General features: G+C 49.9%; 3 protein-coding genes across 7 annotated transcripts in view; all 3 read left to right on the forward strand.

Annotated features, from left to right (window-relative positions):
* On the forward strand, positions 1 to 27,055 carry LOC309514884 (uncharacterized protein). 5 transcript variants are annotated; one of them, XM_082192325.1, is made up of 3 exons: positions 1 to 467; positions 24,173 to 24,354; positions 25,272 to 27,055. In XM_082192325.1, exons 2-3 carry the CDS (start codon positions 24,195 to 24,197, stop codon positions 26,987 to 26,989), a joined length of 1,878 nt encoding a protein of 625 aa, XP_082048451.1. In that variant the 5' UTR covers positions 1 to 467; positions 24,173 to 24,194; the 3' UTR covers positions 26,990 to 27,055. The 5 variants fall into 5 exon arrangements, with proteins under 5 accessions (XP_082048451.1, XP_082048449.1, XP_082048448.1 ...); XM_082192323.1 differs by lacking the exon at positions 1 to 467 and adding an exon at positions 477 to 1,669 and having other exon boundaries at positions 24,173 to 24,327; XM_082192322.1 differs by lacking the exon at positions 1 to 467 and adding an exon at positions 483 to 1,669.
* LOC309514971 (uncharacterized protein) lies at positions 9,555 to 13,158 on the forward strand. The gene is made up of 4 exons (XM_082192518.1): positions 9,555 to 9,603; positions 9,943 to 10,097; positions 11,048 to 11,237; positions 11,418 to 13,158. Exons 2-4 carry the CDS (start codon positions 9,965 to 9,967, stop codon positions 12,436 to 12,438), a joined length of 1,344 nt encoding a protein of 447 aa, XP_082048644.1. The 5' UTR covers positions 9,555 to 9,603; positions 9,943 to 9,964; the 3' UTR covers positions 12,439 to 13,158.
* Positions 19,943 to 27,120, forward strand: part of LOC309514972 (uncharacterized protein) — a 59,421-nt gene continuing 52,243 nt past the window's right edge. Inside the window, exon 1 of the mRNA XM_082192519.1 lies at positions 19,943 to 19,989. The gene's annotated coding sequence lies outside the window, so the exon portion shown is untranslated. The remainder of the gene's footprint in view (positions 19,990 to 27,120) is intronic.

Raw genomic sequence — 27,120 nt, forward strand, 5'->3', positions numbered from 1 at the left:
GAATCCGCCAGGGAAGGGGGGCTGCGTCCAGAGCCTTGAATGGTGAGTGACACCTGTCACACCTCAGTCAAGGAACCAGAGGGAAGAAGGGGCAGAAATGGAGTTCAACATTGGACCACCATGTCCAGAAAGCGGAACATCTGCCTGGAGTGGAGCAACGGCTTTTTGGCAAATGGAGCTGGAGAATAATATTAATAATAATAAATTTTTATTTATACCCCGCCCTCCCCAGCCAGGGTGGCTAACAACCAATAATAAAAACAAGTTGATAAAAATAAAATATAAAAGATTAAGATTTTCACAGGAGGAGAAAGGAAAAAGAAAGAAATCAGATCCCGCAGGGCCCGGGTCTCATGAGAAAAGCTGCGCATGGACTTCTGCGTTTAATCCCGTGACTTCCTCAAAGTTGAAGCAATAAGTTGACTTCTGCCTGAAAGAACCCATTTCCTGACACCAGCTTTTTCTTGGTAAATAAAACTTTTCTTCTTCGTTCAGCTTCGGCTCTAAATCACCAAGTTTTCCCTCACACAAGAGAGGCTGTGGTCAATGGCAGAAATTCATTTAATGGGCAAACCATGAGGTGGATCCACTCTATTTAATTGGGGGCCGTTAGCAGGGACATAATGCGACTTTAATTAATTGAAGGCTTGCGGTGGGACCTGCTAGAGGGCCATCATAAAATGATCAGAAACAGTTGTAGAGTTGGAATGCATTCATACCAAATACAGTAGGTTAAGAATCAACATTTATGTTTTGGGATAATAATATCACCTTGACATTAGATAAGTATATATGGAATTGGAATTGTTAACTCTTATAATGATATAGTTGTTGTTGTTGCTGTTGTTGTTGTTGTTAAATTACACTGATCTTTTAGAAAGCAAAAATAGTTTGAAAATAATAATAGTAAACAACTGTAGGTTGGATCCCAAAGGACATCTAGTCCCACCCCTGGCAATGCTACCCAGCAACTCCCCCCCCCCGGAGAAGTTTCCCCCTCCAGCCCCTTCCTCTCCCTGCAAGGAAAGAAGCTGCACCTGCTAAGTTTCTGCCTCCCCCCCCCCAGTGTTGCAAGGGGAGTAAAGGGGGCGATCTCCCCGTCTCCTCCTCGAATTGTCGAGTTGGAAGGGATCCCCAAGGGTCATCCAGTCCAACCCCCTGCAAGGCAGGAATCTTTTGCCTCACGCGGGGCTCGAACCCACGACCCTGGGATCCAGAGTCTCCTGCTTTACCCACGGAGCCATTTGCTCCAAAGGGACAGGCGCCTCTCTCAAGTACCCTCCTAATATTGCAACAGACTTTCAGTCTGCTCGCTAGTGAGCAGGTGAAGAAGACGGAGAATTTTAGTTTATTATTTATACCCCACCCACCTGGGGCCGGGGTACGAGGCTGCTGCCTCGATGGCCTCTGAGCCGAGAATCACAGAGAACTCTGCACATGCCCTGGGGACCATCCGATTCGGGGAGGGAGGGGGAGCGGAGAGCCGGCTGTGCTCAGCTTGCGAAGGGTTCTACAGAGCTGGGGTCCTAGAGAGGACAGGAAGTAGAGACAGCAGGGGGCAGGTCCTCCGGAGCAGATTCCTCCCCACCCCACCCCCCGTGGCCAGTCTCTTCCGGCATCTCTGGTCTCCTCCACGAGCTGCCTCGGTTTCCCTTCTGGGAATAATCCGGTGAGTCTCCTCTCTCTTCCCCCTTGGGGTGCCTGGGGGAGGAGGGGGTCCCAGAGCTGCAGGGGTGGGTGGTCTGCTTCTGCATTGCAGGGGAAGACCCCCCCCAAGTCTGGGAGAAGAGGGTCCCGCTCCCGGGGAGGGGGTGAGGTCTGCAGCTCTGCTCTTCCTTTGCATCCAGGCGCTGCTTCCTCTTTGGGAGGGAGGGAGGGGTCGGGGAGGGGTAAGGGCATGCCCAGAATCCCCCTTGCAATGGGGGAGCCCCTGCCAAGCTCCCCTTTGCTCCTGGTAGAGCCTTTCCCCCTGCCAGATCCTCCTCCAGATCAGCTCAGGTCTCTCTGGGAAGGGTCTGGGGGGGGGGAGGGCATGCCCAGAATCCCCCTTGCAATGGGGGAGCCCCTGCCAGGCCCCCCTTTGCTCCTGGCAGAGCCTTTCCCCCTGCCAGATCCTCCTCCAGATCAGCTCAGGTCTCTCTGGGAAGGGTCTGGGGGGGAGGGCATGCCCAGAATCCCCCTTGCAATGGGGGAGCCCCTGCCAGGCCCCCCTTTGCTCCTGGCAGAGCCTTTCCCCCTGCCAGATCCTCCTCCAGATCAGCTCAGGTCTCTCTGGGAAGGGTCTGGGGGGGAGGGCATGCCCAGAATCCCCCTTGCAATGGGGGAGCCCCTGCCAGGCCCCCCTTTGCTCCTGGCAGAGCCTTTCCCCCCCTGCCAGATCCTCCTCCAGATCAGCTCCGGTCTCTCTGGGCAGGTGCTTCTCCTGGGGCTCCTTCTGGGCCGCTGCTCTCCGTGGAGGAGAGGAGAGGATGCAAAGCCGCTTTAAGGACTCCAAGGTCTTGTCCTGAAGGGGATGAGGCAATGCAAGGGGGAGAGGGAGAGGGCTTTGGGTGGCAGGTTGTGACCTTAACATATATGAGAGTGTGCTGGACGGGAAATAGTTAAATAGGTTGCACAGACAGGACCCAGGGGGGTGGAGTCAGTGGGTTTATAAAACCAGTTCTTGGAGGAGTTGGTTGGGAGTTGTTGGTGGGTAGTTGGTGGGTTTTTGTGGGTTGGCTGGTTGGGAAAGACAGTAGGTAATAGAGAGACAGTTAGGACCGTGGGTTCTTGAGTGTGGGGAGGTAGAAGAGATAGAGAGAGGAACATACGATTAAGAAAGTAAAGAGCAACAACGTTTGGAATGCTGTAAAAGTTTTGTTTGTGTCTGAAATAAAATACACTCTTCTTTATTAATTGAAAAGCTGACTGAGACTGAAGTGATTTTACCAGGCAGGACCTAGAATCATAGAATTGGAAGAGACCACAAGGGCTTTCGAGTCCAACCCCCTGCCAAGCAGGAAACACCATCAGAGCACTCCTGACATATGGTTGTCAAGCCTCTGCTTAAAGACCTCCAAAGGAGGAGACTCCACCACACTCCTTGGCAGCAAATTCCACTGTCCAACAGCTCTTACTGTCAGGAAGTTCTTCCTAATGTTGAGGTGGAATCTTCTTTCTTGTCGTTTGGATCCATTGCTCCGTGTCCGCTTCTCTGGAGCAGCAGAAAACAACCTTTCTCCCTACTCCATATGACATCCTTTTATATATTTGAACATGGCTATCATATCACCCCTTAACCTCCTCTTCTCCAGGCTAAACATGCCCAGCTCCCTTAGCCGTTCCTCATAAGGCATCGTTTCCAGACCTTTGACCATTTTGGTTGCCCTCCTTTGGACACGTTCCAGTTTGTCAGTATCCTTCTTGAACTGTGCTGCCCAGAACTGGACACAGTACTCCAGGTGAGGTCTGACCAGAGCAGAATACAGTGGCACTATTACTTCCCTTGATCTAGATGCTATACTCCTATTGATGCAGCCCAGAATTGCATTGGCTTTTTTAGCTGCCGCGTCACACTGCTGGCTCATGTCAAGTTTGTGGTCAACCAAGACTCCTAGATCCTTTTCACATGTACTGCTCTCAAGCCAGGTGTCCCGCATCTTGTATTTGTGCCTCTCATTTTTTTGGCCCAAGTGCAATACTTTACATTTCTCCCTGTTAAAATTCATCTTGTTTGTTTTGGCCCAGTTCTCTAATCTGTCAAGGTCGTTTTGAAGTGTGATCCTGTCCTCTGGGGTGTTAGCCACCCCTCCCAGTTTGGTGTCATCTGCAAATTTGATCAGGATGCCCTTGAGTCCATCATCCAAGTCGTTGATAAAAATGTTGAATAAGACCGGGCCCAAGACAGAACCCTGTGGCACCCCACTAGTCACTCTTCTCCAGGATGAAGAGAAACCATTGATGAGCACCCTTTGGGTTCGGTCAGTCAGCCAGTTACAAATCCACTGAGTGGTAGCATAGTCAAGACCGCATTTTACCAGCTTCTTTACAAGAATATCATGGGGCACCTTGTCAAATGCCTTGCTGAAATCAAGGTAGGCTACATCCACTGCATTCCCTTCATCTACCAGGCTTGTAATTCTGTCAAAAAACGAGATCAGGTTAGTCTGACATGACTTACCTTCTTCCTTTGGATCCTGGCGCTGCTTCCTTTTTAGGGAGGGAGCTTTGGGTCAAGGAAAACTGGGCATGCAAAGAAACCCCCTTCAGATTGAGGGATAAGTCAGATTTGTTAACAGAGGCTGTAGCCAGACGGGAACATTTGCACATGGGAGGAGCACAGGGAGAAGAAAAGCTCTTCTGCATCTGCAGCAGCACAACTGGGCCACTTCCTCTGTCCCAGATGCAACAAAACATGTCTCTCCCCTATTCAAGCTAAACAAGTAGACGAACTAATGTGAAAGCAGATTTCAAATCTATCCTCAGGAAATGCTAAACAAGGATAAAAGACTCCTTCTCCCAACCTTATGAGAAGGGATTATCAGTCACTGGGTGGCTTGTACTATTAGCAGAGGACATGGAACACATAAAATCCTTTTTGGCTGACTGTAATAAAATTCTAACCATCCTGATAGGTACTTGTAAAACCTTCTGGAAGAATCTAGCAGAGCATCTGTGGGTTTTGATAAACAAGAAATGGAAATTGGTGCAGTCTCAAAAGAGGCTAGTTCTTTCAAGCTACCCTCAGCCTTTGGGAATCTTGTCACAAGAGGAGTGTAAAGCTCACCTCTGGAGTTTATAAAGGGTATACATGCCTGGTGTTCTTAAGAACACTACAGATTTAGGACATGTGGAAGATCTATACTTTGATGCCTTCCATGCCAGGGTGGGGGCCACATTTTGAGACTGGAGACTTGCAAAGGTTGTGTATAAACACAGACAATATCCAAGGAGGAGTGGTGTATTCGTCTCATGATATTTCAGAAATGTGGCATCACCAGCTCCTCTGCTTCCACATGCAGATTTGGCCCCTAGGCAACCCCTGACAGAGGCAAATAGGGCCACAACTTTGGGGAAAATAATTCCTGCGTCCAGTCAGCGCTTCCCCTGTGCAGCTCTGCTTTGGGGCTTGAGGCTGACCTGGCAGGGAGCAGAGTAGCAGTGGTCCTGCGTCCGTGTGAGATGAGGGATAAATCAAGTCCAAGGACAGTCCGGTTCTTATCTCTAGAAGCGTTTATTTACAAAGCAGTAAATTCATCAGAACTTTCTGGCATCTTTCCCGTGCTCCAAAAGCACACACTGCCTCTCTGCAGCTGAGCTGTGTCTCAGGCAGAATCGAAAGCACTTCTGAACAGCGACACAGGCTCTGGCTCACTTGTCTGCGTCAAGCTCCTCCCAGATACAGGACACCACGGAGTTTTAACTCTGTCAGTTCCAAACTCCACACCCCCTCTTGTCCTGCATCTGGGGACAATAGCCAACAATGCTCTTCCCATACGCAGACCCTCACAGAACTCCTCGTGCTTCTGGAAGGTTAATGGTTTTGTGAAACCATCAGCGAGGTTCTTGGTTGAGGGACAGTATTTCAGAGCAACTAGCCCCTCATGAACGCTCTGACATACATTCCGGAAACGTATGTCCACATGTTTGGTCCTCGCCTTGAATTGCCCCGTCTCGGCCACTTTGAGGCACGGTTGATTGTCTTCATGCACCACAACGGGTAGACAATTCTCTCCACAGATTTCCTCAACCAAACACACATAGAACTCCAGCTCTCTGCAAACCTCTGATAGTGCACTGAACTCAGCTTCAGTAGACGAAAGCGCTATGAGACTTTGCTTCCGGGACCTCCACCCAATCACTGAGTCCCCAAACTTCACCACTAGGCCTGACACTGATTTGCGGTCCTCAAGGTTAGCCCAATCCGAATCTACCCACGCGGTCGGCTTGACACCGCCCTCAGCTGACATCTTGAGGCAAAAATCTTTGGTATCTTGCAGGTAACGTAGCACCCGTTTAATACCATTCCAGGCCTGCACACTAGGACTTGAAGCCTCTCTACTGAGCAGATTGACAGCAAACGCAATGTCTGGTCTGCTCCACTGTGACAGATACAGCAGACTACCCAGAGCTGACTGAAAGAGTTCAGTATTTTCGAACACAACGAGTTCTACTTGCTGACACTCCTTCACGTATCCAGCCTCCATGGGTGACTTGGCACCTGCACAGTCAGACATCCTGAACTTCTCAAGCAACTGTTCAGTGTTACCTTTCTGGGGAAGCAAAAAACTTCCATCACTTATTCTTGTGATCTCTAAGCCTAAATACGACTTGACGTCTCCAAGCTGCTTGAGCTTGAACCGCTTTCCAAGCTCCTTAGCAAACTTCTCCACTTGTTTACTTGTCTGTGCCATGATCAAGATAGTACCAACAAACACCTGCACCACTTGCTGTTTCAAGCCTGAATCTCTAATGTAAATACAACTGTCTGCAAGAGATCTCTTAAAACCTAGCTCTTCTAAGGCTTCATGTAGGCACATATTCCAATTCCTGGCAGATTGGCATAATCCATAGATGGATTTGTGCAACCGCCACATGACGCCTGGCTCACTGCCTTCAAACCCTGGAGGAGGAAGCATGTACAACTCCTCCTGGAGATCTGAGTTCAGGTAGGCGACATCTACATCAAAATGGTTCACCTTCCAACCTCTCTGTGCTGCTATCGCCAAAAACGTTCTCAGAGTCTCGGCCCTCGAGGTCGGCGAATAGACCTCTGTGAAGTGGATACCCTTCCTCTGTGTGAATCCTCGGGCCACTAATCTCGCTTTATACTGTGGTTCTCCAGCTTCTGCGGGTTTAAGTCGGTAAACCCACCTGCAACTCACAGCTTGCTTTCCAGCCGGCAGCTGTGTGAGTGAGAACACACCAAGAGACTCCATTGAGTTCATCTCCTTCTGCATTGCCTCACGCCATTTGCTAGCTTCTTCCTGAGGCAACTTCTGAACATCCTCAAAGGATTCAGGTTCACATCTAGCCACACCAACCCAGACACTAGTGGCTTCATACCTTTCAGGAGGCTTACCCTTGGTTGACCTTGCTGACCTCCTCGGCGTGAACTCTGGAACTGCACCTGATTCACTTGGATCAACCCTACCATCCCTTGTGTCAGAAACTCCCCCCTCTGACCTGCTGTGCCTTTTTGGCCGCACAGCTGGGTCTGCTGGCGAGGATGGTTCACTCCTTGGCTCAGACTTGACAGAGACCTGTGGAGGGGTCTTGGGACTCCCTTTTGGAGAGGTTCGGAGCCTCTGCCTTGGAGATCCCGGCTCTGGATTCTGTGGCTGTGGACTGTGCACCTCAGCAACAGGTTCAGACTCATCCTCCTCCTCTTCCTCATCTGAGTCTAACAGAACATCCGGGTTCCCGTGAAGACGTTTCCACCCACTCTGCTCGCAAAACTCAGCACTGCCGCTAATAAGCAGCTTAGACTGGTTGCCAGTAGGGTATGCGAAACGCCACGCCTTTGAACTCGGCTCATAGCCTACAAAGATCATCTTCCTAGATCTTGGCTCACCCTTTCTGCGCATAGCCTTTGGAATGAGGACCCAAGCCTCACAGCCAAACACTCGCAGAAAGTCCACTTTCGGTTTCTTCTGATGCAGTAAGAAATATGGTATGTTGCCTACACTTGCACACTGCACATGGGCGTCTTTAATGGACTTTCCACTAGCCCCATTTTCCACCAGCCCCATTTTACCAACAGTCCCATTTTCAATGGGCATCTCCACCAGAAAGAGCCTGTCTTTCCTCTCAACACTGTAGATCTTCTTCCCATCCCTGTAGAAGGAACACAGATCGTTAGAGAACAGAACATCAAACCCAGCAGCCATAAGTTCTGATACACTTAAAAGAGAATGTGCAAGCTCTGGAACCAAAAAAGCTTGCACCTCGTGATCTATAAAGGAACAATATAACAACCCAGTTTCAGTCAGTGGTCTCTGAGACTCATCTGCTAATGTGACGTAGCGTCCAGTTTTAACTGTCTTGCAGTTCCTCAGGAGCCCTCTGGAAGTCACGAGGCAATGAGACGCTCCGGAGTCGATTATAAGAGATAAAGTGTCTCTCTGGCTGTTTTCCAAAGTTGCCATGGCGGTGCTCGCACTCCCACCGGTTGCCATGGCCACAGCCTCCCCCCGACTAAGGCTTTCACAGTTTCCCAGAGGCACCATCACAGCTGTGGGGTGATAAGACGCCTTGTCCTTGTTTTTCTCCTGGCCTGCTGCTTTCCCACGTCTTTGCTGGGAACCAGCCCTGGAACCGCTGCTTATCTGCTTTGTTGACATTCCTCTCCGGCCGGTGCCTTCCTGGGCCTCTGCAGAACAATGCCCTTTGCTGTTGGACTTCGCCTCAGAGCACAAACAACTCTTGGAGACTTTGGCTTTCCCAGAGCTCTTGGAACGGCCTGCACCCCCACTCCTGGGTGCCCAGCTGCCTGAGGAACGGTCTGCAACTGCCTTCCTCTTCCCAGCTCTCAGCCTCTCTCCAGGACCATCACACAGACGTGTTGAAGCATAGAAACAGCTTCCCAAAACAGTCCCAGCCCCCTCTGGGCTCGGTGCTCTCACTGCGGCCTGACATGCCGTCTTCAGTGCCTGCCACGCGACCCAGGGCTTCTTCCCTTGCAGCTTTGGCAACAGCCAAGCATCAACGCTGGCCCTTAAAATGGCTAGCACCCTTTGCTCTCTCTCCAGAGCATCAGCCATGTCTGCCTCACAAGCGTGCACTGCTCCTGCAGACCTCTCACTGGGCTGGGCAAAAACTGGACCGGCTTGTGTACATTCCCAAAGCTTCCTTTCTGCCAGCCAGTAGTACATGCGCTTACTCCAGGCTTCCCAATTGGCCCCATTCAGTCTTTTGAAGGGGATGCTGAAGCTCTCATGGCCCTGTTGAACAGCAGCCATCTTCCTCCCACCGGGGCTTTAAGCGTACTCACAAGTTGCCAGCAATCTGGACCTCCGAAGCATCAGCCTCCTCTTGGCTTTTGGCTCCGCTCTCCAGGATTCCTCGCTGCCCTTCCTGGCAGGAGCTCTCAGCAACGCAACGCTGGCAGTCTTCCTCCCTTCTCACACCTGTCAGGAAATGCGGAACCCCCATAACCTTTGGGGAAAATAATTCCTGCGTCCAGTCAGCGCTTCCCCTGTGCAGCTCTGCTTTGGGGCTTGAGGCTGACCTGGCAGGGAGCAGAGTAGCAGCGGTCCTGCGTCCGTGTGAGATGAGGGATAAATCAAGTCCAAAGACAGTCCGGTTCTTATCTCTAGAAGCGTTTATTTACAAAGCAGTAAATCCATCAGAACTTTCTGGCATCTTTCCTGTGCTCCAAAAGCACACACTGCCTCTCTGCAGCTGAGCTGTGTCTCAGGCTGAATCGAAAGCACTTCTGAACAGCAACACAGGCTCTGACTCACTTGTCTGCGTCAAGCTCCTCCCAGATACAGGACACCACAGAGTTTTAACTCTTGTCAGTTCCAAACTCCACAACAACATCTGCCTGGCTTGCAGTGAGAGAGCTCAAAGAGTGTGAACTGGGCTCTCCATTCAAAGCACCTAGCATGGGGGCACCCACAGGTAATAGCTACTTGTCTACTTTCTGCCCATGCTCTGGGGTTGCAGTTATCAGGATTGGGGACAGGGCACCACTGGTTTTGCCACCAAGTTCTGTCCAATAAGCCCCACTGAGTTCAATGGGATCTACTCTCTTTTCACTACTGTGCAGACCATGCCAGCCTTAGGAAGTGGGGTGAGGAGCAAACAGGTGAAATTGGAACCACTGGAGATGTTTAGGAAAAGGGTTACTGTTGGGAAGGGGCTGCCCCATTTGTGCTTCTCCAGGGGCAGGAGAATATCTAGGGCAGGAGAATCCCTGCAGGGCCTCTGAGGTTCCCTTTGCTTCTTCCTCTCTCCCAGGCTCCTCGACTCATCAGGAAGGATGAAAGAGACGGATCCTGCAAAGCTAGCAAGGATGGAAGGGGGAAGATGGACGGCTGACCCGGTCAGGTTGTCTCCCACATCCCTCCCCACAACCTCTGAGTGTTCCCTCTCAGGGACCTCCGAGAGATCTGGTGAGTTCCAGGAGAGTGGAGATGCAGACGTGGATGGATAGAGCCGGATATTGGAGCTTGTTCAGCTTGGGGTGAGGGGAGGCAGACAGGCAGATGGAGATGGAGAAGGGGAGCACCTTTTCAGGCTCCTCCACCTGCCTGCCTGAACCTCCGCTGTTTGGATTCTGTCTGGGATTCTTAACATTCCCACTGTGAACCTTGAATGGAGGGATATCAACTCTTTCCTCTCTGAATGTTCTCCATCTAGTTATGCCTTTTTAAACAAGGACCAGACTTGACTGAAGCTCCAGGCCTTCTTCAATATTGGCTTCAGAGCTTTTAGGGAAGTTGAAATAACTTCTGTGAGGTCTGTTTTGGCTCTGTCTGCATTTGACTGACCTCTGAGATGTAGTGGATTCCAGGATTGAGCCAAACAAAATCTATCCCAGATTAAAGCCAAGCAGTATGTCAGTTAATACCAATCAACAAAGGCAGTGAAAACTATAGTAAGGCCTCACACCTAACTCCCTCCAGTTCTTCCTCTATCACAAGCATTTATTAACTTGCTTCAATAATGGATGTGAACCATGTCCCCTTCGCTCTGAGTGGGGTTTGGGTCCAGGACAGCGATGCAGAGTTTGCATGACTTACACTAACATGGCAGTGCATTGCTGGGGGAGGGGTCAGGATTTGATGCTTCTGTGTGATCTGCCCCCCTGTCACAGTATGCTGGCAGTGTGGCCCCACCGGTTTCAAGAGAGTCACATGACCCGCAGGCGCGCGGAAATGATGGGGGGGGGTCAAACATGCCACACATCAACAATGGCATTAAGTTAGACTTCAAGGATGTCCGCTTGAAGCTGAAACAGAGCACTCTCAAGTCTCACAGTGAGGTGGGGGGGGGACTTTGTTCAATATTCTGGAGCACCATTTCTTTTTGAGGCTCTAATTAGCTTTTCTCTTCATTGCAGATGGTGATGAATTGGAAGAGAAGAACAAGGGGGACCAGAACAGAATCCACATAGCAGAGAAGTCATATAAATATTCAGAGTGTGGAGAGAACATCCATCAGAGCTCCCAGTCCACCTCCCGTCAAAGAAAGAGCTTCGTTAGGAGGAATAGCTTCACTTCACATGAAAGAACAAAGTGTAGGGAGAAATTGTATCAGTGCAGAGAATGTGGAAAGAACTTCACTCGGAAGGACAGTCTCACTTCCCATCATAGAATTCATACAGGGGAGAAACCCTATCAGTGCTTGGAATGTGGAGAAAGCTTCAGCCGGAAGGATGTTTTCACTTCCCATCAAAGAATTCATACAGGGGAGAAATTGTATCAGTGCAGAGAATGTGGAAAGAGCTTCACTCGGAAGGACGGTCTCACTTCCCATCATAGAATTCATACAGGGGAGAAACCATATCAGTGTATGGAATGCGGAAAGAGCTTCACTCACAGAGCTGGACTCGTGTCCCATGAAAGATTCCATACAGGTGAGAAACCATATGAGTGCTTGGAATGTGGAAAGAGGTTCAGCTGGAAGACAAAGCTCACTTACCACCAAATGATTCACACAGGGGAGAATCCCTATCCATGCTTGGAATGTGGAAAGAGCTTCACTCTGAAGGGCAGTCTCGCTTCCCATCATAGAATTCATACAGGGGAGAAACCCTATCAGTGCTTGGAATGTGGAAAGAGCTTCAGCCGGAAGGATGTTTTCACTTCCCATCAAAGAATTCATACACGGGAGAAACCCTATCAGTGCTTGGAATGTGGGAAGAGCTTCAGTCAAGGCTCCCATCTCACTTCCCATCAAAGAATTCATACAGGGGAGAAACCCTATCAGTGCTTGGAATGTGGGATGAGGTTCAATCAGAAGGGTGGTCTCACTTCCCATCAAAGAATTCATACAGGGGAGAAACCCTATCAGTGCTTGGAATGTGGGATGAGGTTCAATCGGAAGGATGGTCTCACTTCCCATCAGTGCTTCGAATGTGGGAAGAGCTTCAGTCAAAGTGCATCTCTCACTTCCCATCAAAGAATTCATACAGGGGAGAAACCCTATCAGTGCTTCGAATGTGGGAAGAGCTTCAGTCGAAGCACCAATCTCTCTTCCCATCATAGAATTCATACAGGGGAGAAACCCTATCAGTGCTTGGAATGTGGAAAGAGCTTCAGTCGAAGCACCAATCTCACTTCCCATCAAAGAATTCATACAGGGGAGAAACCTTATCAGTGCTTTGAATGTGGGAAGAGCTTCAGTCAGGGGATCTATCTCACTTCCCATCAAAGAATTCACACTGAGGGAGAACCAAAAAGGAAAAAAGGAAAAATTATTAAACAACCCTTACAAAACACAAGTGTATAAAAAAAGAAGGGGGAGAATAACTAAAAATACCCTTTATAACCTTTGTATCATATATATCATATCATTTATCAACCCATAGAAAGGCAGGCTCCCCCAGCTCTCCCCTAGGTGCCCCCCTCTTTCCCCCATCTCCCACCCTGAGAGATCCTTACTTCCCTGCATTCCTTGCAGGCCCCTCCCCCCTCTTCCTGTTTTTGTTGTTGTTGTTTAGTCATGTCCGACTCTTCATGACCCCATGGACCAGAGCACACCAGGCACCTCTGACTTCCACTGCCTCCTGCAGTTTGGTCGAAGTCATGCTGGTAGCTTCGAGAAACAGGTATCTTCCTGTTTTAGATAATTTTTAAACCTTTATTATACCGAAATTTTAAAAATACATACAATATAAAACATTACATTCAAACATTACAGATTATGAATACACAAAAAGTATAAATGAAAGAAAAGAGAGAGAAAAAGTAGAAGAATAGAAAATGATGTTATTTATGATAAAGAAAAGCCTTCCGACTATACTCATTGTACTATTTTGAACTTAAATTTTTTACAGTTTCCTAAATCTTCGCCCCCACACACCTCACATTCTCCTTTTTGGTTCTAGTTTTCTCCAATATTTCCTTATATTAAAGGACTCATTCGATATACTGTTGTTACCTGCTCTGAGCCCGGCTTCGGCTGGGTTGGGCAGGATATAAATAAAATATTATTATTATCTGCCATAAAGCTTTTGTTATCACAGTAATCTTTAAGATATTCTTTGATTACTTTCCATTCTTTATTACCATCTTGTATTTCCTCTTACTGCTCTGGTTATTCTTGCTAATAATAATAATAATAATATTTTTTTATTTATACCCCGCCCATCTGGCTGGGTTTCCCCAGCCACTCTGGGCGGCTTCCAACAAAAAACTAAAATACAGTAACCTATTAAACATTAAAAGCTTCCCTAAAGAGGGCTGCCTTCAGATGTCTTCTAAAAGTTTGGTAGTTATTTTTCTCTTTGACATCTGGTAGGAGGGTGTTCCACAGGGCGGGTGCCACTACCAAGAAGGCCCTCTGCCTGGTTCCCTGTAACTTAGCTTCTCGCAGTGAGAGAACCACCAGAAGGCCCTTGGAGCTGGACCTCAGTGTCTGGGCAGAACGATGGAGGTAGAGATGCTCCTTCAGGTATCCCGGGCCGAGACCGTTTAGGGCTTTAAAGGTCAGCACCAACACTTTGAATTGTGCTCAGAAACGTACTTGGAGCCAGTGTAGGTCTTTCAAGACCGGTGTTATGTGGTCTCGGCAGCCGCTCCCAGTCACCAGTCTAGCTGCTGCACTGTGGATTAGTTGTAGTTTCCGGGTCACCTTCAAAGGTAGCCCCACGTAGAGCGCATTGCAGTAGTCCAAGCGAGAGATAACCAGGGCATGCACCACTCTGGCGAGACAGTCTGCGGGCAGGGAGGGTCTCATCCTGCGTACCAGATGGAGCTGATAAACAGCTGCCCTGGACACAGAATTGACCTGCTCCTCCATGGACAGCTGTGCGTCCAGAATGACTCCCAGGCTGCGCAGCTGGTCCTTTAGGGGCACAGTTACCCCATTCAGGATCAGGGAGTCTTCCACACCCACCTGCCTCCTGTCCCCCCAAAACAGTACTTCTGTCTTTTCAGGATTCAACCTCAATCTGTTAGCCACCATCCATCCTCCAACCACCTCCAGGCACTCACACAGGAACTTCACCGCCTTCACTGCTTCCGATTTGAAAGAGAGGTAGAGCTGGGTATCATCTGCATACTGATGAACACCCAGCCCGAACCCCATGATGATCTCTCCCAGCGGCTGCATGTAAATGTTGAAAAGCATGGGGGAGAGGGCAGAACCCTGAGGCACCCCACAAGTGAGAGCCCAGGGGTCTGAGCACTCATCTCCCACCACCACTTTCTGAACACGGCCCTGAACTGTAAGTATGCTGGCAATTTCGTTTGCCATTTGAGTTTTGAGGGGATGGTTTTGCTTTTCTGGGTGACCTTGGGCCAGTCACATTTCTCTGAAGTCTCTCAGCCCCACTCACCTCACAGAGTGTTTGTTGTGGGGGAGGAAGGGAAAGGAGAATGTTAGCCGCTTTGAGACTCCTTAAAGGGAGTGAAAGGCGGGATATCAAATCCAAACTCTTCTTCTTCTTCAGCAGTTGTGGCATACATAAATAATGGTCTATTTGACTTCTTGATTTCCGTTGTCATGATTCCTAACAAAAAAGTCTCCGGTCTCTTGGAACGCGTGAATACTGGAAAACTGTCCTCCTCCTATGTGTGTCCTCCTTCATTCAAAATAAAGGAATCTTAATATAAAACATGGGGCTCAGGCCAGCAGCCAGTGGAAGAGCAGTCAAGCTCCCTCCCACGCTGCGGACAAAAAGCCGAAAAGGCCGCAACGTCCCCAACCGAGGACGCCAAAAAAGCGGCCTAGCCTGGTGGAGGGGCCAAATCTCTCCTCCGCCCCCCATCCAGGCAAAGCAACGAAGGCCGGCTACTTACCTCAATCCAGCCGCCTGGACACGCTCCTGATCTTGGAAGGAAGAACAGCAAAAGAGGCTTGAGCAACGGAGTCATCCTCTTTTCTTTTGGCCTTAGGCCCACCCCCGGCCGGCCGTCCCTTGTCCTCCCTGGCCAAGGGCAGGTCAAAGGCCGGATCAAGCAGGTAGGTGGCACCCACCCAGGCGAGCCCCGCTCGGTGCTGCAAACCCCGCCCACCTGTGGGAAAGGGAGGGTGGATATTCTGGGATATGGTGCAAAAGTTTTAAAAGTTAATGTCGCCCCATGCTCAGAGTTCATACTGTTGCGCAACAATAAAGACTCTAAGTCTACTGACTGCTGTTTTGCTCCAAATTACTTGGCTGGGATTTCCTTCTTTTACTGACCACATGGACCAGTGGGGGACTTGTACCCCAACGAGCTGGGCTGCTGAGTAGTCTCTCAACCCAGAGTTTTCTTTCACAGAGGCCATATAAAGTTCCTTTCCCCATTTGTCAGGAGCCTGATCTCCATTTGGGGTTCCTCCTTCCGCACCCCAAGGTTCCTCCAAGGCCTTGAGAAAGGAAACTGATGCAGGCTCTGGTTGCTGCCCAGAGCCCTGCAGGGGATTCAGGCTGGGGGGCCCTGTCTCTTCCTCTGGCCATTGCAGCCCCCAGGAAGCCTTGGAAGAAAGGCAGGAGACCCTCAGCAGACAACAGCCAAGCTTGTTTCTTCTCCAAAATGGCTTCCTCTTCTGAAACCGCTTGCCTGGCCTCTTCCAATGGAGAGGCCTCCTCTGTTGGGCAAACATGGTGGGGAAAGAGGCCGCCCTGCGGAGGCAAAGCCATCATGGCAGGAAGGCTGCTGTGGATACCCCGTGAGTGCTGGCACCCAAAGGTGCCACCCTCCTTCTGCCAGGAGGAGAAACCCCAAGACCGTGGGACCCATGTGGCCCACAGAGGAGCCATGGCATCTCTGGGAGCGGCTGGGGCCTCCAGAAGATACAATATGGTGTTCCTGCCTATTTCAGAAAAGGGCGGGAAATGCCACCTCCTAGCACTGCTGCCTCTGTGGGCTCCTCCTGGCCATGGGGGGGGGGGAACCCAGCTGACCCCCAAACAGTGGGGGAAAGAGGAACAGGAAGAGAATGAAGGAGAAATGAAGAAGAAGCTGGGAGGGGGAGCAGCCAAGACTCAGGAGGAAAACTCCCTCAGGAAAGTGGGTGAAGATTCAGATGTCTCTGTGAAAGGAGTCACAGCACTGCACAGGCAAAGACCCCCCCAACTCATGCTGGAAAGAGGGAGTGCGCATTCCAGTTCACATTCCTTTAGGTGTAACACCAGCAGGGAAAGGCGCCTCTGAGGGAGTCTTCCCACATGTCGGGTCCAACATCTGCTTTGCCTCATCTGTAGTGTCTCCAGCAACTCAGGTTGTGAGACATGAAACAACTCAGGTGGTCCAGATCCACCATTCCCCGAAGGGACCCCCTTCTTTTGCTTTTGCAAGCAGAGGTTGAAACAGAACCTCCGTCTTGGAAGGCAGGCATGGTCGCTTCTTTTCTCCCAGGCCTTCCGCCATGAGAGGAACGCAATGGGGTCGTGAGGGGGGGGGAGAGAGACGAGAGACCCCCCTGCCGCCCCCTTGCCTGAGAGCCCCCCTTTCTGCTCCCCTCACAAGAGGGTCCCCGTCGTGTCTCTGCGGAGGGGCCAGAGAGGAGGAGGAGGAGCCCCTCCCCCGCTCCTTCCTCCCCTCAGCGGCTCTGAGGGAAACGACTTTTCCCGCCTTTTCCCAACGGCCCGCCTTTCGAAATCGGAGCCTCGCCTCCCTTTGAGGCGCCAAGGAGGCCGGTTCCTGGCAGGCCAGGCGGCAGTCTCCCTGGGGGGCTCCCTCGCTTCTCGGGGGATTTCTTCTAATTCGCCCTCATTTCTCTTCCTATCTCTCGCTTTTCAAGCTTCTCTCTCTCTCTAGAAAGGCTGTATAAACAACCCCTTCGCCACGGCCTGCATCCCTCCCAGCATTTCAAAGTCCGACTTCTTTTCATTTGCTGCGTATAATCCTGACACCAGGACTTTTATTCCTTCCTGGCAATGTCTTTTTTCAATTTATCTGAAGGTATAAATTACTGGCCTCAAGCTTTACTGATTAACCATTTTCCACGGGTCCTTTTTACGTGGGTCTCCTGCAAGCTTATTAAATCTCATTCCTGCTTTCTTAATACATGTGTTATCTTACGCCTTTCGGAGTTCATATTTAGTCCATCACATTCCAGGTTAGAAATTTATAAGCCATATTTTAGAAACCCGAGTCTTTCTTTTCGCAAAGAAAACAATGAAGGAAGGTGAGGACAGGTGACCCCACCTAGGCCCGAAGTCACCCCCCCCCCCAAGCAGGCTCAAAGCTTCTCAAAGCTTTTCAAAATCATTTTCTCAGCAGCTAAGCATCAGGAACATTCCGCTTGCTGTAACTACAAAGATTGCGAAAAGGTCGAGAACAGAGCCCATTGTCTTCTCAGGCCTTTCTCAGAACCACATTGCAACTTGCTTTCTCTCCGGGAAGCATGCCAAAGCACAAGAATGAAACAACGGGAACACACTGAAAACCCCCTCACCCCCTTTCCTGCCAGGAGTCCACAATAGTCCCAAGACAGCTTTCTGTACATGCTCAGGAACCTCAACATGGGGCAGGACTCCTGAGGGAGGAGAAAGGAGGAGGGAACTGGAAAGGGGTAGATATGATTGTGCACATGACTGTGAACTCGTGCATGCTTTTTGTGACTTATCACACTTGCTCCTTCTACCAGTTCATGGATGGTAGAAATAAAAGCCTTTTCTCCGAAACTATTCCTTGAGTGTCTGTTGACTCCCACTTCCCTTTCCCAGGCGCAATATTTTTCCCACCCGAGGGCAAAGCCTCATAAGGCTACATTTCTTGGTGCATTGGCTGGGAAAAACAGATTCCCTGAGGATAAGGGATGTCGGTTCAAGGCGTCCCTGCGGTGAACAGCTCGGTTCGTGTCAGCAGTTCCAGTGCACATCCTGCCAAGTTCGTGGGAGGAATTGCCACCCGTTCCTGAGTGGACACACTGCAAGGACTGGAGAAAAAGCAACGGCCGAAGGAAGGGACCTCGAGGAAAAAGGTAAGTTCCACAGGGATAGGTGGGAGCAAACAAACAGGGCCTATTCAGCCTGACCTGTAGGCAGCAAAAGTGCCACTGGTTTTGGTGTCGCCCAGAAAAAGCAGTAAAGGGTGCTGCTGGGCCCCGGTCGAAGTCTAAGCGCTGCCGGTTGGTTGGTTGGTTTTGGTAAAAAAGGGGGATTTGGGGAGGTGCATGGGTTTTTCTGAATGTGCGTGTGGGGACACTCCAGTGAATGTTTTGAGTGTGTGAGACGTTGGAAGCAACGTCTGGCCTGTGACTGAGTGGAAAAAAATAACGTTAGGAGGAGGGAGTGTCCCAGTATCCCAAGTGTTCCAGGGTCATGGAGAAAAAGCAGTAAAACTACTCCCACGACCCCCCTGCAATGTTTCCTGAAGAAAAAAAAAAACCTGATGAAAAATAGACTCCAACACTTATGTGAAGTTCCTGCCCGTCCCCCATGGCTTAGGAAAAGTAGAACTGTGATTACCCGTACCGTGCCAAACTGTGCCCAGTATGGCAGCAAGTACAAGTTAGGAAAAAGCTAACTGAGGGAGGAGGGAACTGGAAAGGGGTAGATATGATTGTGCACATGACTGTGAACTTCATGCATGCTTTTTGTGACTTACCACACTTGCTCCTTCTACCAGTTCATGGATGGTAGAAATAAAAGCCTTTTCTCCGAAACTATTCCTTGAGTGTCTGTTGACTCCCATTTTCCCTCTCCCAGGCGCAATATTTTTCCCACCCGAGGGCAAAGCCTCGTAAGGCTACAACAGCACAAGTCCAGCCCCAATAATTCCGACTTGCTCTTCTTCATGAGATTCCACCTGTGCAGGATCTCCCAGCTCCTTCTATTTCTTCCTCCAGAATTCCTCCGCTTTCAGAATCGTGACTGTCAACTTTTCCCTTTTCTTGCGAGGAATCCTATTCGGAATAAGGGAATTTCCCTTAAAAAAGGGAAACGTTGGCAGCCATGTTCAGAATCCACACACACTTTTCTTTCTTGGCTTTCCAAGTGAAGCAGATCCCTTCAGGAAACTCCCAGCAAAAGGGTCCCTATTGCATCACCTGCAGTTACACGCAGGGGTTTGTGAACCCTTGTATGTGTGAATGCACTTATCCCTGTGCATCTATAAGAGCACGGCATTAATTTCGTGAGATCCGCACACTGATCCCATCACTTTTGGAAGCACTGCTGTGCAGCCCCACCCGAGGCTGGCTTACTCAGAAGTAAGTCCTACTCTCCCATGCAGGCAGGCATGGTCATTTCTTTTCTCTTCCACATCTGCCCCCCCCCTTGAGTCTCCCCCACCCAAAGGATCGCGTGCGCGTTTCATTCCTTGCATGGGACACTTTCTCCTCTCTTTTTCCTGGGATGAAAAGCGGCTGCAGAAGCAGGAAAATCCGCTTGGCGGGGGGAAGAGATCATTTTCGGGGGGGGGGGAATCTCCCGGCCGGGAAGCCACCCCCTCCTTCCTCCCCTCCCCCTCGCTGAGCTGGGGGGTTTCCCCCGGGGGGGGTGTCTTGATGGAGCCACCTCTGAGCCCAAGACACCTCCTGCCACTGCGCAGACCTTCGCCTCTTCTCCATCCCAGCCTTTCCTTGGGATCCTGGAGCCTCTCTTTGGGGGGAGGGGCAGAGCCAAGGTAACCCCCCCCATGGCCACCCCCGCCTCCCTTGCTGTTAGGGGTCTGCTTAGATGGGGGCTCCTTGGGGCAGAGGGAGGGAAGGGGGGGCAGCCCCTGGAGCGCAGGCGCAGAAGCAGGAGAACCTGCAGCCAGGGAGAGGGAGGGAGAGGCGGGTTCGGTGCGCTCGGCTTGGCAAGGGTTAAGAGGAGTGGAGCTGGGTTCCTAGAGAGGGCACCGGAAGTGACGGGGGCGCAGGTCCTCCCTCCCTGCCCACTTCCCTTCCTGCCAGCCGAGAGGAGGCTGCTGCTTTCTTCTCTCGCCTGGGCCCGAGCTTCCTGGGTGAGTCTCCTCTCTCTTCCCCCGGAGGGTGCCGTGGGGAGGAGGCGGTCCCAGGGGGGCAGGGAGGGGCGTGGGGGGAGACCATGGGGGGGAAATGGCAGGCAGGCGTCGCCCCAGGAGTTGGGGGGAGAGGGGCGGGGGGAGGGGGAGGGGAAGGAAGGGGGGCGCCCGGGGGGGAGGGAGGCGCCCCCTCCCAGCCTGGAGGTCATCAAGGACCTTGGGCTGCTTCCTTCCTGTGCTTCAGGTGGAGCTGCACCTTTGGTGGGGGCAGAATACAGGTGTGGGGGGGCGGAGTGTAACTGGGGGGCTACAGATTCCTTGACTTGGTGCAGAAATCCCTTCGCGACCCCCTGGACCAGAGCACGCCAGGCCCTCCTGTCTTCCGCTGCCTCCCTCATGCTGGGAGCTTCCAGAACACTGTCCCACCATCTCGTCCCCTTCTCCTTGTGCCCCCCATCTTTCCCAGCATCAGGGTCTTTTCCAGGGAGTCTTCTCTTCTCATGAGGGGGCCAAAGTCTTGGAGCCTCAGCTTCAGGATCTGTCCTTCCAGGGAGCCCTCAGGGCTGATTTCCTTCAGAATGGAGAGGTCGGATCTTCTTGCAGTCCATGGGACTCTGCACCATAATTCAAATGCAATGCAATCCATTGCAATGATCCAATGGAAGCTCACAGTCACTGCAAACATTCCAGCAACAATATGGACAGGAAATCCTCCTGACCTGCTGGATTTCTGCCTGCCAGAATGATGTAGAAACCCGGCCCAAAAAGTGGGGAGGGGGGATGGTGGGAGAGAGAGCAACAAAGCCTGCTTCTCTTCCTCATAGATTGGCATACCCCAGGGCACCGAGGTCCCTTTGGCTCCCCCATGAAATATTTGAGGCCCCCACCCCGTTAATGGGCATTGCCATTCAACTGGTGTGTGCACGCTGCATCTTGGGATCAGCTTTGCAGGGTGGGGCTTACTTGGGTCCATGGGCGTCCGATGGGGAGAATTAAATCCTTCATGAATTGAGATTCTGCCCCTTAACATAAATCCTGGCTATGCCCGATGCCTACTCCCTCCTAATATTTTATTCAGTTGGCACCTCTGATTAACTGTGGCTGTTCACTGCTGCTGCTATTATTATTATTACTACTACTAGGTGTGTATCCTGCCCTTCATCCAAAGTTTACAGGGCGATTCACAACATAAACATGCAAAATTAGAACACCAAACGCTTAATGAAACAAAGGCAAAGGCAATGATCTCTCCTCCTACAAACATATTGAAAAGGCCATAGAATGCTAACCAGCCAAAGGCCCAGTTATAGAAAAAGGTTTTTGCCTGGCACCTCAAGATGTCAGGAAGGGGCCAGGCGAGCCTCCCTTGGGAGACCTTCCCCCGAATGGGGAGCCACTGCAGAAAAGGTTCGCTTTTGTGTTGCCACCACCCAGACCTCTCATGGAGAAGGCACACAGAGAAGAGGCTGGATGGCCATCGGTCAGGGATGGTCTAGTGGAGATTGCTGCATTGCCCCAGGGGGTTGGCTAGATGACCCTCAGGGGTCCCTTCCTACTCTGCAACTCTCTGGTGCAGGTTTGTGAAGATATTTAGGTACAAGTTGGATGCAGGGGGTGCATAGGATTCTAGCCCACCTTATGCACCGTCGGTTCAGGAATAAGTAAGTCCCGCTGATCATGATGAGACTCCCAGGCTGTGCAGTCCTGCTTTTTAAATAAATTTTTCCTTTTCAGATAATACAGAGCATGGTGAAATCCCAATAAATAGTGCCTTTGCTAGACTCTTTTCAGGCACCTGCTAAAAGCAATCTTGTTTAGGCAAGCTTACTCAGATGCTTGGGAAGCTGAAGGAATTTTAATCTGTTTTAATAGTTTAGATTTTGTATGTATTAAAGTAGGGTTGCTAATTTTCATTGATTTTACTGCTGTGATTTTTTGTTTTGTTTTATGTTTTGGTAAACAGTTTTGCAGGCTTTTAAAAATAAACTTTATTAAATAAACAATAAATATAAATAAAATAACAGAACCCATCCTGTGGATTTAAGTATCTGTCCCCAGTGGCCTCCTTGTTATCAGAGGCCCAGAATCCACATTCCTTTGTAAGAAAATATGAAATAAAGTCAAAACAAAATCAACGGGGGGGGGGGAGTGACAGGAAATTTTCCGCACCAGCTAACACCTGACCTTGCTACGCCACTGCATGGGGGCATGCAAAGAAACCCCCTTCAGATTGAGGGATAAGTCACATTTCTGAACAGAGGCTGTAGCCAGACGGGAACATTTGCACATGGGAGGAGCACAGGGAGAAGAAAAGCCCTTCTGCATCTGCAGCAGCACAACTGGGCCACTTCCTCTGTCCCACATGCAACAAAACATGTCTCTCCCCTATTCAGGCTAAACAAGTAGACAAACTAATGTGAAAGCAGATTTCAGATCTATCCTCAGGAAATGCTAAACAAGGATAAAAGACTCCTTCTCCCAACCTTCTGGGATTATCAGTCATTGGGTGGCTTGTACTATTAACAGAGGACATGGAACACGTAAAATCCTTTTTGGCTATCTGTAATAAAATTCTAACCATCTTGAAAGGTACTTGTAAAACCTTCTGGAAAAATCTAGCAGAGCGTCTGTGAGTTTTGATAAAAAAGAAATGGAAATTGGTGCAGTCTCAAAATAGGCTAGTTCTTTCAAGCTACCCTCAGCCTTTGGGAATTTTGTCACAAGAGGAGTGTAAAGCTCACCTCTGCAGTTTATAAAGGGTATACATGCCTGGTGTTTTTAAGAACAGTACAGATTTAGGACATGTGGAAGATCTATACTTTGATGGCTTCCATGCCAGGGTGGGGGCCACATTTTGAGACTGAAGTTTTGCGAAGGTGGTGTATAAACACAGACAATATCTAAGGAGGAGTGGTGTTTTCGTCTCATGATATTTCAGAAATGTGGCATCACCAGCTCCTCTGCTTCCACATACAGATTTGGTCCCTAGGCAACCCCTGACAGAGGCAAATAGGGCCACAACATCTGCTTGGCTTGCAGTGAGAGAGCTCAAAGAGTGTGAACTGGGCTCTCCATTCAAAGCACCTAGCATGGGGGCACCCACATGTAATAGCTACTTGTCTACTTTCTGCCCATGCTCTGGGGTTGCAGTTTTCAGGATTGGGGACAGGGCGCCACTGGTTTTGCCACCAAGTTCTGTCCAAAAGCCCCACTGAGTTCAATGGGATATGTGAGAGAGTATAGGTCCATACCCCAGAACGAACCTAAGGATTAGGTTGTTCATAAGAAGAGGAGGGAGTGAAGGGAGAGGGAAGGGTTAATCTCAATAATATCAGGACCCAAGCTAACTGCTGCAGTTGTGGTTAAGCAGCTAGCAGCAGCTGTGGTTAAAACCACAATTGCTTCAGCTATGTAGGCCAGAAGCTGTTTCCTGCTTCCTGCTTCAGTAATGCAAGAGAAGAAGAACACACATACGAGGGAGGGGAGCTTAGCTAGCCATATAGCCATATGCCATATAAGGTAATAAGTTGTAACCTTGCCAGCTGATTGGGGAGACGAATGCATGCTCCCAGGTATAAGAATGCTTGCTGAACACAGTATACGGGCCGCCAGTCTTTGGAAGATATTCCACTGGCTGCCTCTGCGCCGATCTCAATAAAACTCTTTTCTCCGAAGAAGTTGCTTCCCTGGTGCTTTTGTTCTCTCCTCGGTCCTGGGCAAGCGGGCAAATGAATCCCCTGTAAGCTAAGGCTTCATTGTCAACCGACGTATACAAGCTGACGTGGTTGGAAGGAGGGAGAGGGTGCCTGGAGGGTATATATACTGCATGTAACTTGTCATTTATTTGGACTTGCTGTGGACTCACCACGCAAGTGCCTTCTGCTATCCGGAGAGCAGAATAAACTCTTTCTTTGAACCAACTCGGTGTCATTTTGACTTCCTTCCTCCTGTCATGGAGCAACGCAGACCCAATCGGTGAACTCCAATAAGGCTACATCGGAACCACTGGAGATGTTTAGGAAAAGGGCTTGTGTTGGGAAGGGGCTGCCCCATTTGTGCTTCTTCAGGGGCAGGAGAATATCTAGGGCAGGAGAATCCCTGCAGGACCTCTGAGGTTCCCTTTGCTTCTTCCTCTCTCCCAGGCTCCTCGACTCCTTAGGAAGGATGAAAGAGACGGATCCTGCAAAGCTAGTGAGGATGGAAGGGGGAAGATGGACGGTTGACCTGGTCAGGTTGTCTCCCGCATCCCTCCCCACAACCTCTGAGCGTTCCCTCTCAGGGACCTCCAAGAGATCTGGTGACTTGCATGGATGGAGCTGGAGAGGTATTGGGGCTTGCTCAGCTTGGGGGTGGGGGGAGGCAGGCAGGCAGGCGGATGGAGATGGAGAAGGGGAGCACCTTTTCAGGCTCCTCCACCTGCCTGCCTGAACCTCCACTGTTTGGAGGGAGACCAACAGCGTCTGGGATTCTAACATCCCCACGGTGAACCCTGAATGGAGGGATATCAACTCTTTCCTCTGTGAATGTTCTCCATCTAGTCATGCCTTTTTAAACAAGGACCAGGCTTGTCTGAACCTCCAGGCCTTCTTCAACATTGGCTTCAGAGCTTTTAGGGAAGTTGAAATAACTTCTGTGAGGTCTGTTGTTTTGGCTCTGTCTGCATTAGACTGACCTCGGAGATGGAGCGGATTCCAGGATTGAGCCAAACAAAATCTATCCCAGATTAAAGCCAAGCAGTATGTCAGTTAATACCAATCAACAAAGGCAGTGAAAACTATAGTAAGGCCTCACACCTAACTCCAGTTCTTCCTCTGTCACAAGCATTTATTAACTTGCTTCAATAATGGATGTGAACCATGTCGCCTTCGCTCTGAGTGGGCTTTGGGTCCAGGACAGCGCTGCAGAGTTTGCATGACTTACACTAACATGGCAGTGCATTGCTGGGGAAGAGGGGGGGTCAGGTGTTGGATTTGATGCTTCTGTGTCATCTGTGCCCCGTCACGGTATGCTGGCAGTGTGGCCCCACCGGTTTCAAGAGAGTCAGGTGCCCCGCAGGCATGCAGAAATGCTGGGGGGGGGTCAAAGATGCCACACATCGACAGTGACATTAAGTTAGACTCCAAGGATGTCTGCTTGAGGCTGAAACAGAGCACTCTCAAGTCTCGCGGGGGGGGATTTTGTTCAATAATCTGGAGCGCCATTTCTTTCCGAGGCTCTAATTAGTGTCTCTTTTCATTGCAGATGGTGAAGAATTGGAAGAGAAGAACAAGGGGGACCAGAACAGAATCCACATAGCAGAGAAGTCATATAAATATTCAGAGTGTGGAGAGAACATCCGTCAGAGCTCCCAGTCCACCTCCCATCAAAGAAAGAGCTTCGTTAGGAGGAATAGCTTCACTTCACATGAAAGAACACAGAGTAGGGAGAAATTGTATCAGTGCAGAGAATGTGGAAAGAGTTTCACTCGGAAGGGCAGTCTCGCTTCCCATCATAGAATTCATACAGGAGAGAAACCCTATAACTGCATGGAATGTGGAAAGAGCTTTAGTTACAGCTACCATCTGACTTCCCATCAAAGAATTCATACAGGGGAGAAACCCTATCATTGCTTGCAGTGTGGGAAGAGCTTCAGTCAAAATGCACATCTCACTTCCCATCAAAGAATTCATACAGGGGAGAAACGCTATCATTGCTTGCAGTGTGGGAAGAGCTTCAGTCAAAATGCACATCTCACTTCCCATCAAAGAATTCATACGGGGGAGAAACCCTATCAGTGCTTCGAATGTGGAACGAGCTTCAGAAAAAGTTCCCATCTCACTTCCCATCAAAGAATTCATACAGGGGAGAAACCCTATCAGTGCTTCGAATGTGGGAAGAGCTTCAGTGAAAGAACCAACCTCACTTCCCATCAAAGAATTCATACGGGGGAGAAACCCTATCAGTGCTTCGAATGTGGAAAGAGCTTCAAGGACGGGACAATGCTCTCTTCCCATCAAAGAATTCATACAGGAGAGAAACCCTATAACTGCATGGAATGTGGAAAGAGCTTTAGTTGCAGGCACCATCTGACTTCCCATCAAAGAATTCATACGGGGGAGAAACCCTATCATTGCTTGCAGTGTGGGAAGAGCTTCAATCGGAAGGATCATCTCACTTCCCATCAAAGAATTCATACGGGGGAGAAACCCTATCATTGCTTGCAGTGTGGCAAGAGCTTCAATCGGAAGGATCATCTCACTTCCCATCAAAGAATTCATACGGGGGAGAAACCCTATCATTGCTTGCAGTGTGGCAAGAGCTTCAATCGGAAGGATCATCTCACTTCCCATCAAAGAATTCATACAGGGGAGAAACCCTATCAGTGCTTCGAATGTGGAAAGAGCTTCAGTCTCAGCCATAGTCTCACTTCCCATCAAAGAATTCATACAGGGGAGAAACGCTATCAGTGCCTGGAATGTGGAAAGAGCTTCAGGGATAGGTCAAAACTCTCTTCCCATCAAAGAATTCATACAGGGGAGAAACCTTTTCAATGCCATGAGTGTGAAAAGAGCTTTCGTCACAGTTCCAGTCTCACTTCCCATCAAAGAATTCATACTGGGGAAAAACCCTATCATTGCTTGGAATGTGGGATGAGGTTCAATCGGAAGGATGGTCTCACTTCTCATCAAAGAATTCACACAGGGGAGAAACCTTTTCAATGCCACGAGTGTGAAAAGAGCTTCAGTCAGAGCTCCAATCTCACTTCCCATCAAAGAATTCATACAGGGCAGAAACCATATCAGTGCTTGGAATGTGGAAAGAGCTTTCATCAGAGAGGTGATCTCACTTCCCATCAAAGAATTCATACAGGGGAGAAACCCTTTCAATGCCTGGAATGTGGGAAAAGCTTCAGTCTCAGTCACAGTCTCACTTCACATCAAAGAATTCATACAGGGGAGAAACCATATCCATGCCTGTAATGTGGAAAGAGCTTCAGAAACAGTGCCCATTTCACAGTCCATCAAAGAATTCATACAGGGGAGAAACCATATTGTCAGGGCTGCCTCAGGTCTCAGCTCACAAAAGACCAACGCCAGGCTCTTCTTATATA

This window comes from Podarcis vaucheri, assembly GCF_965113315.1.
Source record: "Podarcis vaucheri genome assembly, chromosome: 12".
NCBI lineage: Eukaryota > Metazoa > Chordata > Lepidosauria > Squamata > Lacertidae > Podarcis > Podarcis vaucheri.